This window comes from Hemiscyllium ocellatum, chromosome 30 (assembly GCF_020745735.1).
Source record: "Hemiscyllium ocellatum isolate sHemOce1 chromosome 30, sHemOce1.pat.X.cur, whole genome shotgun sequence".
Lineage (NCBI taxonomy): Eukaryota > Metazoa > Chordata > Chondrichthyes > Orectolobiformes > Hemiscylliidae > Hemiscyllium > Hemiscyllium ocellatum.
The window spans coordinates 52,690,615-52,703,658 of NC_083430.1; the positions used below are offsets into that span (position 1 = coordinate 52,690,615).

At 45.5% G+C, this 13,044-nt stretch overlaps 1 protein-coding gene across 2 annotated transcripts; it reads left to right on the forward strand.

Annotated features, from left to right (window-relative positions):
• Window positions 1-1,761: 1,761 nt before the first annotated feature.
• LOC132829926 (CD276 antigen-like) lies at window positions 1,762-13,044 on the forward strand. 2 transcript variants are annotated; one of them, XM_060847346.1, is made up of 5 exons: window positions 1,762-1,977; window positions 3,673-3,777; window positions 6,500-6,856; window positions 10,516-10,800; window positions 12,496-13,044. In XM_060847346.1, the coding sequence occupies exons 2-5, from the start codon at window positions 3,705-3,707 to the stop codon at window positions 12,630-12,632; spliced, it is 852 nt and encodes a 283-aa protein (XP_060703329.1). In that variant the 5' UTR covers window positions 1,762-1,977; window positions 3,673-3,704; the 3' UTR covers window positions 12,633-13,044. The 2 variants fall into 2 exon arrangements, with proteins under 2 accessions (XP_060703329.1, XP_060703330.1); XM_060847347.1 differs by having other exon boundaries at window positions 3,676-3,777.

Here is a 13,044-nt window from a genome sequence, read left to right on the forward strand (position 1 = left end):
GGTGGTAGGTGAGAACCAGTGGGGTTCTGTCTTGGTGGCGGTTGGAGGAGCGGGGCTCAAGGGCGGAGAAGCAGGAAGTGGAGGAGATGCGGTGGAGGGCATCGTCGATCACGTTAGTGGGGAATCTGCGGTCCTTGAAGAAGGAGGCCATCTGGGCTGTGCGGTGTTGGAACTGGTCCTCCTGGGAGCAGATGCGGCGGAGACGAAGGAATTGGGAATATGGGATGGAGTTTTTACAGGGGGCAGGGTGGGAGGAGGTGTAGTCCAGATAGCTGTGGGAGTCAGTTGGTTTATAGTAGATGTCTGTGTTGAGTCGGTCGCATGAGATAGAAATGGAAAGGTCTAGGAAGGGGAGGGAGGAGTCTGAGACAGTCCAGGTGAATTTGAGGTCGGGATGGAAGGTGTTAGTCAAGTTGATGAACTGTTCAACCTCCTCGTGGGAGCACGAGGCAGCGCCGATACAGTCATCGATGTAGCGGAGGAAAAGGTGCGGGGTGGTGCCAGTGTAGCTGCGGAAGATGGACTGTTTCACATATCCTACGAAGAGACAGGCGTAGCTGGGGCCCATGCGGGTGCCCATGGCAACTCCTTTAGTTTGGAGGAAGTGGGAGGATTGAAAAGAGAAGTTATTCAGGGTGAGGACCAGTTCAGTCAATCGAAGGAGGGTGTCAGTGGAAGGGTACTGGTTGGTGCGGCGGGAAAGGAAGAAGCGGAGGGCTTTGAGTCCTTCGTGATGGGGGAAGGAGGTGTACAGGGACTGGATGTCCATCGTGAAAATAAGGCGTTGGGGACCAGGGAAGCGAAAATCCTGGAGGAGGTGGAGGGCGTGGGTGATGTCCCGAACGTAGGTGGGGAGTTCTTGGACTAAAGGGGACAGAACCGTGTCGAGGTATGCGGAGATGAGTTCGGTGGGGCAGGAGCAGGCTGAGACAATGGGTCGGCCGGGGTATTCAGGTTTGTGGATTTTGGGCAGGAGGTAGAAACGGGCGGTGCGGGGTTGTGGGACTATGAGATTGGAGGCGGTGGATGGGAGATCCCCTGAGGTGAAGAGGTTATGGATGGTCTGGGAGATGATGGTTTGGTGGTTGGAGGTGGGGTCGTGGTCAAGGGGGCGATAAGAGGAGGTGTCCGCGAGCTGGCGTTGAGCCTCAGAGGTGTAAAGGTCGGTGCGCCAAACTACCACCGTGCCTCCCTTGTCTGCTGGTTTGATGGTGAGGTTGGGATTGGAGCGGAGGGAGTGGAGGGCTGCACGTTCTGAGGGTGAGAGGTTGGAGTGGGTGAGAGGGGTGGACAGGTTGAAGCGGTTAATGTCGCGGCGGCAGTTGGCTATAAATAGATCGAGGGCGGGTAAGAGGCCAGCACGGGGTGTCCCGGTGGATGGGGTGTGTTGGAGGCAGGAGAAGGGGTCGTCAGAGGGTGGGCGGGAGTCTTGGTTGTGAAAGTAGGCACGGAGGCGAAGGCGGCGGAAGAATTGTTCAATATCTCGCCGCGTGTTGAACTCATTAATCCGAGGGCGTAGGGGAACGAAGGTGAGGCCCCTGCTGAGGACTGCTCTTTCATCCTCAGAGAGGGGGGGTCTGGAGGGATGGTGAAGATCCGGCAAGGCTGGGAGCTAGGACCTGGGGTGGGACTGGAGCTGGGAGTGGGGGCGGGGACGGATATCGATGTAGGGGCGGGGTTAGACGTGGTGACGTTGCTCGGTGCGGGGGCGGGGTCGTGCGTCATGACGGAAATAAGTCCATGACGTCATGCTCCACTCGCTGTGACCGCAGACAGAGATGGGCGAGAAGATAAACTGCTGTAACTATGGCGACCGCATTAATTCCAGAACTTTCCAGTCCCGCCCAGAATAGACACCTCATCGTCGATGTGGTCTATAACAGGGCGGCAGGGCAAAGGCAGGCTCAGTGTGAAGGTGACCCAGGGGAAAGGCGGACACAGACCCACAGACAGACACAGAGACGGTGGGGACGAAAGGTAAGGCCCGGAGGGTGGGGGCTGTGGTGAGCTGCTCGGGGGGAGCCCATCTCTGGGCACACGGCTCTGTCTCTCCGGGGTTGGGAAGTTGTTGCGGGTTGAGCCGGAGGCTGGGTCCAGTAGCCGGTACAGAGAGGCTGGGGTTGGGGGGGACAGCCTGAAGAAAGGGGCATTGGGGCGGAGGGAGGGTTTGCTGGTCCTGGTGAGAATAGACCTGTCCCTCTGTGTTCTGTGGGATGGGGAACCTAGCTGACCCGGGAGGCACACTAGACAGAGGGTGACTCATTCCTTGGTTAATATTGGGGATGGTGACTGTTAAATGGCATTTACCACCCAAGGGTGAGTATTCTATCATGTGGCAATGAATCATTGTAAATTCCACCTTGTTGACTAATGTGTTTTTGTTTATTCACATGTGAGATGTGGGTGTTTGGCTGGGTCAGTATTTATTGCCCATCTTAGTTGCCCCTTGAGAAGGTGGGGGTGAGCTGCCCTCTTGAACCACTGCAGTCCATGTGCTGTAGGTAGACACACACTACCCTGAGGGAGGGAGTTCCAAGCAACACAGGAGGAACAGCGATATATTTCCAAATCGGGGTCATAACACCAGTGCTTCACCAGAGGCTCACTGATGATGTTACCTGGTATGGTAATGAAATTTTTGAAAACGGACCTTCCAGTTCAGTGACCAAACTTTACATCCAGGACCTCAACCTGAGCTACAAATCCTCTCAACTCACTAATTTCAATGTCCAACTTGTGTCAATTTCTGCAGTGTGTTTTGTTCTGAAAATTAATGAGCTAGAAATGGACACAGAAGCTATTGGCATTTTGTGACGTATCATGCCTTATTACATGTAATATGTTGTCAGTACGATAAATTCCAAAAGGCTAGGTATTTACTAATGTCATACTGTTTTGGGGAGAGTGATTTAATATGGACCTCTGATATTTTGCCTGCATCTTCTCTTGCAAGATCAAGCTCCTTAGATTGTGGTTGTTATTTTGATCCAATTGAATTGACGGGGATGTGCCTGGGCAAATCCAAGAAGAATTTGAAGGAACAAATGACCACAGATGTTGGAATCTCTACCGAAAACAACAAATGCTGGAGATCACAGGTCAGGCAGCATCCAGGGAGAGAGCAAGATAACATTTCGACTCCAGATGACTCTTCATGAGATGAACTAGGTGGAAGTGGGTACTGCAGATGCTGAAGATTAGAGTCAAGATTAGAGTGGTGCTGGAAAAGCACAGTAGGTCAGGCAGCATCCAAAGGGCAGGAAAATTGACATTTTGGACAATATGAAGGGCTTTTGCACAAATTGTCAATTTTCATGCTTCTCAGATGATGCCTGACCTGCTGTGCTTTTCCGGCACCAGTCTAATCTAGACTCTTCATGAGATGAAGTCTGACAAAGAGTCATCTATACGTGACACATTAGCTTGCTCTCTCTCGGTGGATACTGCCTGACCTGCTGTCATCAAGAAGTATTTGAAACTGATTAACTTCAAGTTATCCCTCAAGCCACTGATTGTCCACTGGATTTTGAATCGTATTTTCAACCCAGTTTGACATTGGAGTAGAATCATCTGTGATAGCAGTTTAATGTAAACTGCTTCTTTTTAGTTGTAATCAAGTTGTCTTGTTGTAATAGGTGAGTTTCCACTAATGTTGGTGTTCTTGTGTTTCAGCAGGTTCCCGGAGAAGGAGTTCAAAAAGTATTATGAGAAGTGATCAAAGTGTTTTGAGAAGTCTGCTTGGTATTTTCCTTACAATTGGATACAGTTCAGCTATTGGTAAGATTTTCAAACAAACTGTTTTCTTTTCCATTTTAATAAATAATCTGTGCACTTTAAAGTGTTCTTTTCATCAGTTAGCAAAGCATCAAAACAATAAGTTTTATTTGTAAAGTTTGGCGATTTTAATAAGGTTTTCCCCTGACCAACAACAGGCATGAAACTGAAAAGTCCAAATTATTTGAGAGAAGTATCTGGATCAATTCCATTGTTAATTTGTTATCAGTTTTGGATTTTGAGGAGGTACATTTTTAAGTACAGTTTTTCTGTTCAACATAAAAGCAAAGTACCACGGATGTGAGAAATCAGCGGTGAAACAGAACTGCTGGAGGAGAAAAAAAACTCAGCAAGTCAGTTAACATCTTTGGAAGTGAAACAGCCAAACATTGCTGACAAAAAAATCCCAGACCTGCTGATTTTTTTTCTAGTTTTTAAAAGACATTTTGATTTCAATGCAATCAGTACAGAACACTTTGACAGGATAAAACCAGCTTCACAAGTGAATTGTTGCTCCAGTGATGGACCTCCACCCCAATCTCACAATCCTTCACTTGTGGATGACTGATGTCCTTCTCGCAATGACCTCCGTCATGTTATGGGTTTTTGAGTGAGACTGCCAATTTAGGGACAACTTTGTATTATGTTTCATGCCCCGTGGGAAGTGGAGTGAGAGTCTCCAAGCTGGTCACAAAATGTCTTTACAGAGGAGACTCGTTCTCTCAGCTTGGGTTGGATTCATAAAATAGATCCCAGAAATGAAAAGTCTGTGTTTAAGCAACTTCACTGCCCAATATCCCTTTTGAACAATTGCTGGGTTTTCCTCCCAGTGGTATTAGAGCAAGTATGGTTACTGCCTTAAGGCTTGTGGATTTATTGACTTTCAGTTTTGGGTATCCTATTTAAAAAATGGCTTTAGCCCATAGGGTTACCCTCCCTATGGTCCTCTCTTGCCTCGCTGTTGTAATTTTTAAAGTTTTGACAGTGGATTAATTGCCCAGGGGCCAAAAAAGATTCCCACATGTGGTCAGAAGTTACCTGTGACTTCAGCTGGCTGGTGTTGAAGGGGTCAGTGGGGTAGAGGCCGGTGAAGTGGATCTTCCCCCACTTAGTGGCAGGGTCTGTCCTCATTCACAGCACTGCTCTTGGAGAAGGGGCCAACCTGGAGGGAGGGGGACCATGGCTGGGGGCAGGGGCTGTTCCTGAGTCTATTTACCTTCATTCCCCTGGAAGCTCCCCTCTCAATATCTCCCCCCAGCCTCAAGTTACTGAAATTGTGGATAATGACATGCAAGATTTCCTTTCAATGTTTTTTCTTACTTGGTAAATTATTTATTACATAATCATAACCATCCATCAAAATAAATTCTTGATCATGAGATTCAAGATGATCTTGAAACAAAGAGTAGTGATAAGCGGCTCCCTTTCGGAATGGCAGGCGGTGACCAGTGGGGGTACCGCAGGGATCAGTGCTGGGACCGCAGCGTTTTACAATATATATTAATGATATAGAAGATGGTATTAATAGTAACAGTAGCTAATTTGCTGATGATACAAAGCTGGGTGACAGGGTGAAATGTGAGGAGGATCTTAGGAGATTACAGGGTGACCTGGATAGGTTAGGTGAGTGGACAGATGCATGGCAGATGCAGTTTAATGTGGATAAATGTATGGTTAGCCACTTTGGTGGCAAGAACGGGAAGGCAGATTACTACCTAAATGGAGTCAAGTTAGGTAAAGGGGCAGTACAAGAGATCTGGGTGTTCTTGTATACCAGTCAATGAAGGCAAGCATGCAGGTACAGCAGGTAGTGAAGAAAGCTAATAGCATGCTGGCCTTCATAACAAGAGGGATTGAGTATAGAAGCAAAGAGGTTCTTCTGTAGCTATACAGGGCCCTGGTGAGACCGCATCTGGAATATTGTGTGCAGTTCTGGTCTCCAAATTTGAGGAAAGACATTCTGGCTGTTGAGGGAGTGCAGCGTAGGTTCACAAGGTCAATTCCTGAAATGGTGGGACTATCTTATGTTGAAAGATTGGAACGACTGGGCTTGTATACCCTTGAGTTTAGAAGACGGAGAGGGGATCTGATTGAGACGTATAAGATTATTAAAGGATTTGACACTCTGGAGGCAGGAAACATGTTTCCGCTGATGGGTGAGTGCCAAACCAGAGGACACAGCTTAAAAATAAGGGGTAGGCCATGTAGAACAGAGATGAGGAGAAACCTCTTCACCCAGAGAGTGTTGGGTGTGTGGAATGCTTTGCCCCAGAAGGCAGTGGAGGCCCAGTCTCTGGATTCGCTTATGAAAGAGTTGGATAGAGCTCTGAAGGATAGTGGAATCAAGGGTTATGGAGATAAGGCAGGAACAGGATACTGATTGGGGGTGAGTAAAAAATGAGGTCTGCAGATGCTGGAGATCACAGCTGCAAATGTGTTGCTGGTCAAAGCACAGCAGGTTAGGCAGCATCTCAGGAATAGAGAATTCGACGTTTCGAGCATAAGCCATTCCTGATGAAGGGCTTATGCTCGAAACGTCGAATTCTCTATTCCTGAGATGCTGCCTAACCTGCTGTGCTTTGACCAGCAACACATTTGCAACTGATTGGGGGTGACCAGCCATGATCATAATGAATGGTGGTGCAGGCTCGAAGGGCCGAATGGCCTACTCCTGCACCTATTGTCTATTGTGCGCTGTTACTAATCTATTTCTGTTTATTCACAGTCGAGTTTAAGGTCAATACCCCAGACACAGTGGTCACTGCTGTCTATGGCCAGTACGTTGTGCTAAGATGTAGCTTTACCGTTCAGCATGGATCTTCATCACTAGAACAACTGGTCATCAATTGGCAACGTGTTGAGACTGAGGACGTTGTGTATAGTTATTATTATGGAAAGGAGCAACTGAGTCACCAAAGCCCTCAGTATTCTGGAAGAACAAGCTTATTCATGGAGGAATTAAAACGAGGGAATGCTTCACTGAAGCTGGACCAAGTGAAATCAGAGGATGCTGGGCAATACAAGTGCTTTGTTAGTGGTGCTTCAGGAAGCGGCTGGGGCACCCTGTCTTTAATATTTGCAGGTATGTATTTTGTCCATTTTAATTCTTTGAAGTTGTAAATTTAAAATCCCACTTCTTGGCCTCCCCAGATGGCTGAGTGAGTCTACGTATCTAAGGCACAGTGTATGGACCAGGAAGATTACTCAGACTCTGCAGGTCTAACTCCTCTCTATTCCTGACCTCACCACATCTCAATGAGGATGGCCACTCCTGTTAGCTGTTCCCCAACCCAATTGTATTTTGATATCTCCGGTATCTAGCTGAAATGTGACCTCTTCATAAATGAGAAGCCCAGTGATAGTAAAGAATTGAGGGTCAAGCTGACTAATGATGACAATTTGAGCTGATAGCAGAGCATGTTGTCTCAGCCATAAGTTGAACTTCTCCAGGGGCACGAGGATAGCGGGAGGAGAAAAAAATGACAAGAAGCAGAGAGGAAGTATGTGCTTCAATGTTGTAAATCTCAAGATAAAAAATTTGGTGAATGTTGTGGATTCTGTGATCAGATCCTATTCGCCAAAACTCAATTATGTTCCCCCATTTACATGTCCATTTGTGCTAGATATTCAATCCAGAAGCTAATAGTTCTGGGAAAGAAGGTGCTAATCCCGAGACACGCTGGAGAAGCAGTGAAGTCCAAAATTAGTTTTTGTTTTTGTGCTGCTCTCTTTAAATTGTTACTGAGTCACTTTCCAAAACAGCAGTGTCAACTCCCAGGGTGGACTCTTGCTGACTGCTGAGTCACACAAAAACATTTTAATTTCATGAGGAATTGTTCTTTAATGCTGTTTGATTTGAGATTGTCTCTTAAGAGGTGAAAGGTTCAGGGCTGGTGAGGATGATGGAGTTGAAGCTGCATTTGGATCAGCCATGACCCTATTGAATGGTCAATCCATTCAGGGGAAGAGTGCCATACTCCACCTCTAATTCGTTCATATGTTCGGTGCCATTCACTGTCATGTTAATAACTGGACAGCACTCTACTCTCCTTTTGTAAATCTCTGTTTAACAGCTGCTGCTATTCCCCACTCGCCATTACCATCAAACCAGGGGATCAACCTTGGCTCAATGGAGAGTGCAGGAGGGTATGCCAGGAGTAGCACCAGGTATACCCTGAAGATGAGGTATCAACCTGCTGAAGCTACCAAACAGGACCACATGCTTGCCAAACAGCATAAGCAGTAAGTGACAGACAGAGCTAAGTGACCCCACAAGCAACGGATCAGCTCTAAGCTCTGCAGTCCTTCCACATCCAGTCCTGAATGGTGGAGGACAATTAAACAACTCACTGGAGGAGGATACTCCACAAATACCCCCATCCTCAATGATGGAGGAGCCCAGCACATCAGTGCAAAAGTTGAGGCTTATGCATTTGCAACAACCTTCAGTCAGAAGTGCCGAATGGATGATCCATTACGGTTCCTCCAGTGGTCCCACATATCCATGTGATATCAAGAAACAGCTAGAGGCTCTGGATACTACAAAGGCAATGGGCCCTGAAGTCATTCTGGCATTGGTACTAAAGACATGTGCTCCAGAACTTGCTGCTCCCCTTGCCAAGCTGTTCCAGTACAGTTACAACACTGGAAAACTGCCCAGGTATACCCTGTACTCAAAAGGCATGACAACTCCAACTCAATTACCACCCCATCAGTCTACTCTCCATCAGTAAAGTGATGGAAGGTGTCAGTAACAGAGCTATCAAGCCTCACCTGCTCAGCAATAACCTACTCAGTGACGCCCAGTTTGGGTTTTGCCAGGGTCACTCAGCTCCTGACCTCATTACAGACCTGGTTCAAACATGGACAAAAGAGCTGAATTCCAGAGGGGAGGGAAGAGGGACAGCCCTTGACATCAAAACTGCATTCAACCGAGTGTGGCATCAAGGAGCCCTGCCAAAACTGGAATCAATGGGCCAAACACTCCGGTGGTTAATGTTGTACCTGACAGATAGGAAGATGGTTGTGGTTGTGGAGGGTCAGTCCTCAGGGTAGTGTCCTAAGCCCAACAATCTTCAGCTGCTTCATCAATGACCTTCCCTCCTTCATAAGATCAGAAGTGGGGTTATTCGTCAATGTTCAGCACCATTCGCCACTCTCTCTGCTACTGAAGCAGTGCATGCTCAAATGCAACACGAGCTGGACAATATCCAGGCTTGGGCCGACAAGAAGCAAGTACAATTTGTGCCACACAATGCCAGACAATGGCCATCACCAATAAGAGATACTCTAACCAATGCCCCTTGACATTCAATAGTATTACCATCTCTGAATCTCTCACTGGCAACATCCTTGGGGTCACCATTGACCAGAAACTCAACTGGACTCACCACCTAAACACTGGCTACAAGAGCAGGTCAGAGACTAGGAATCCTACAGCAGGTAACTCCCCTCCTGACACCCCAAAGTCTATCCACCATCTACAAGGCACAAGTCAGGAATGTGATGGAATACTCCCCACTTGACTGGATGGGTGCAACTCCAACAACACTCAAGAAGCTCGACACCATCCAGAACAATGCCACCCACATGATTGGCACCACATCAACAAACATTCAATCCCTCCACCACCAGCATTCAGTAGCAGCAGTGTGTACTGTAGTGGTTCTGTTCGCCGAGCTGGAAGTTTTTGTTGCAAACGTTTCGTCCCCTGGCTAGGAGACATCATCAGTGCTGTGGAGCCTCCTGCGAAGCGCTTCTTTGATGTTTCTTCCAGCATTTATAGTGTGTAGAAACCGGAGTTGTTCATATGTTGCACTGATGATGTCTCCTAGCCAGGGGACGAAACGTTTGCAACAAAAACTTCCAGCTCGGCGAACAGAACCACTACAACAAGCACCCGAGCTACAAATCTTCGCACAAACTTTGAACACTTACGGGCGAGAGACGCTGAGACAAGCCAGGAAATGGGAATCCTGCGCTAACCGCCTAAGTGCAACATATGAACAACTCTGGTTTCTACACACTATAAATACCGGAAGAAACATCAAAGAAGCGCTTCGCAGGAGGCTCCACAGCACTGATGATGTCTCCTAGCCAAGGGACGAAACGTTTGCAACAAAAACTTCTAGCTCGGCGAACAGGACCACTACAACAAGCACCCGAGCTACAAATCTTCGCACAAACTTTGAGCAGTGTGTACTATCTACAAGATGCACTGCAGAAATTCGCTAGAAATCCTTAGACAGCACTTTCCAAACCACAACCATTTCTTTCTAGAAGGACACGGACAGCAGGTACTTGCGAACACCACCATCTGCAAGTTCCCCTCCAAGCCTCTCACCACCCTGACTAGGAAATATACCACTGCTCCTTCACAGTCGGGTCAACATCCTGGAATTCCCTCCCAACTGGCATTGTGGGTCAACCCACAGCAAGTGGACTGCAGCGATTCAAGAAGGCAGCTCCTCCCCACCTTCTCAGATGGGCTATCAATGCTGGCCAGCCAGTGAAGCCCAAGTCCCACAAATGAATAAAACAACATTGTAGGATTTTCCACCTTCAGCTATATTTGTTATAAATTAAATACAACAGCAATTACTGCCACTGGTCTGTTTGTACTTGGAGTTAACAATTTTGAACATTTATAGTTTTCACTGCATTGTTTAATTACAGCTATCAATGCAATATGCTGTCAAGTCTATTTCTTATTTTGATTGACTTGTTGTTTTTATTTTCCAGCATATTACAAGGAACCTGACTTTTACATCCAACTACAACCATCTGGGACAGTGTTCAGATTTGAATCCCACGGTTATCCTCAGGCCTCTGTATCTTGGCACAATGGAGAAAATGAAGATATTTCTACCCAGTCTGAGACTTATTACCAACAAAGTGACAATGGCCTATACTCACTGCACAGTATTTTGGAAATAACTGATGCCAGTAGAAGTTCAAACTATACCTTTAAGCTAACGAATGATGTGCTACATCAATCGGTTTCTCGAACATTTGGCCTTTCTGTGGGTAAGTTAACCTGTGTAACCTCTACTGTTGGTACTCTCAACCTCCTGTATGCCTTTGGAACACAATGCTGAACCCCTCCATCTTGAGTGCTCTACATTGGATATCTCTAATCCACTGGGGTCTGGGTCAGAGATAAACAGGAGCTAAAAATAGTTCAGCTGGCAGTCTATTTGCTCCTTTTCGTTTCCAGGCCATTTTTCCTTTTTTCTTTTTTCTTTGCAGAGGTCGGTTTGGGAGCATGCTATGGTAGATAGGCTTTTCCACAAACTCTTCTACATCTAAATAACTGAGCCAATGGAAGGAAGCCACCTCGGTTTTTCTAGTTTGTTCCAGATGGTTTGTGGTGGTGGGGGATGTTTACTGCAGAAACTACCCTGGTGCATTCTCAAAAATAAAAACTGTCAGTTCTATTTCGGACTGTTTCTGTTCCACATTGCTTTCCATTTTAGAAGTTTAAACAGCTGCATCTTGTTCAGTTTTAGCTTTGCAATTTTTCATTCTTGGTTTATCAAAATTCTTCATTCACTTTGAAGCCAATCATACAAGAATTTTATGTTTTATTTTCAAAAGAGGGCACTCCTCACTTATGTCAAGCTTCCTTTTAGTGCTCTGTAGTTTAGGTAATTAGTGGCTTGTCCTCATCTCTCCCATACTTGCTCACCTGTTTTTAGTCACCTCAGTACCTCCAATTTAAAGATTCCATCTTTGTTTTAAGTCCCTCCCTTGCTCTGCATTGCTGCGGATCCTGGAAGCCCATGAATTCCTCACGGCATTGCTGCTAGTGGATTTCCCTCCCTAGGTCCACCTGTTTAAATCAATGATCCTTTACCCATGCGCCCGAATATTTCTTTGCAGATGTCAGTCATGCTTCAGTGATAGACGGTTATGATTCAAATCCACTCAAACGCTTTGAGCAACAAATCTTCGTTGATAGTTCCAAACAGTACTCTGAGCTGAGTTGTTAGACATGTTGTATTTTAATTGAGACATTAAGCCAAAACCCCTTTTGAGGCTGTTTCCTCCGACAGATGAATGAGATCCCATGGTACTATTGTGAAGTGGAACTGGGGAAGTTATTCCCAAAGTGTTGGTTGTTGTTATCCTTCAAACAACATCATTAAGAAAAACAAGTTATCTGGTCATCATCTAACCATTGTTAGTGGGAACTTGCTGTATGCACACTGGTCACTGAATTTCCTTAATCACAAGTGATTGCACATCAATAACACTGCGTTAGCTGAAAATATGCTTTCATAATGAGAAACACCATAAAAACAAAATGCCTTTCTGGCTGATTGTACAATCTGAAGTGCCTTGGGATTTGTTTTCTACATTTAAAGGTGCTGTATTAACGCAGCTGTCTTTGTTCCTGATTTTAGTCGTAGAATCATAGAAATGTAGAGCATAGAAACAGACCCTTTGGTCCACCTCGTCCATGCCACCCAGATATCCTAACCTAATCTAGTCCTATTTGCCAGCATTTTGACCCGTATTGCTCTAATCCTTCCCATTCATATACCTTCCCAGATGCCTTTTAAGTATTGTAGTATCTATAAACAATATCTTAAACTAAACCCATCAATATGATCAATTTGGTATGATGGGGTGTATTTTAAAATATCAGCAAATGAAAAAACAAACTAGCACTGAAACTACTGCTACAATGTTCAGTGGTTATCTTTCATTTTTTTACAGAAACGAAAACTGCTGAAGTTTGTACAAGAAACCGATGGTCGATTACAGTCCCTCTCCTTCTGACTGAATTTATAATTATTTTAATTCTGGTTCTTCAGTTGAAAATCAAACAAAAACAATTCTGCAGCGTGAAATGATGGAATATTCAGGAAGAGAATGTGTAAAGTTTCTGCTTGGCTCACGCAGCCCTGAAATATCATTTTTAACTCTTTAAACAGCTCTTCATCAGATGCCAGCAGTTCCAGGAAAGGGAATTTTATCAGTAAGGTTGAACTGAGTTGATCCCTTTGGGACATACAAGACTGAGGAGAAATTTGACATAGGAGTATGCGAATGATGGATTTAGTAAGGTAGGCAAGAAATGTTGTCCTCAGGACCTGATGGTAAAAGAGGGAGACATTGGAGAATCACACATTTGAGATTTTGAATAAGGAATGCTCAAATAGATTTATTGAAATGTCTTAATGCCTTTAATTGGAATAAAATTTTATATATGAGCATAATAATTACCGTCTGATAAAATGTAATAAAATGTTATTACAATCCACA

Bases quoted from the DNA above. Each gene is read 5' to 3' on its own strand.
- LOC132829926 (XM_060847346.1), top strand. From the start codon at position 3,705: ATGAGAAGTGATCAAAGTGTTTTGAGAAGTCTGCTTGGTATTTTCCTT. The intron at 6,857-10,515 runs GTATGTATTTTG...TTTATTTTCCAG, and splicing joins CCTGTCTTTAATATTTGCAG to CATATTACAAGGAACCTGAC. The intron at 10,801-12,495 runs GTAAGTTAACCT...ATTTTTTTACAG, and splicing joins AACATTTGGCCTTTCTGTGG to AAACGAAAACTGCTGAAGTT.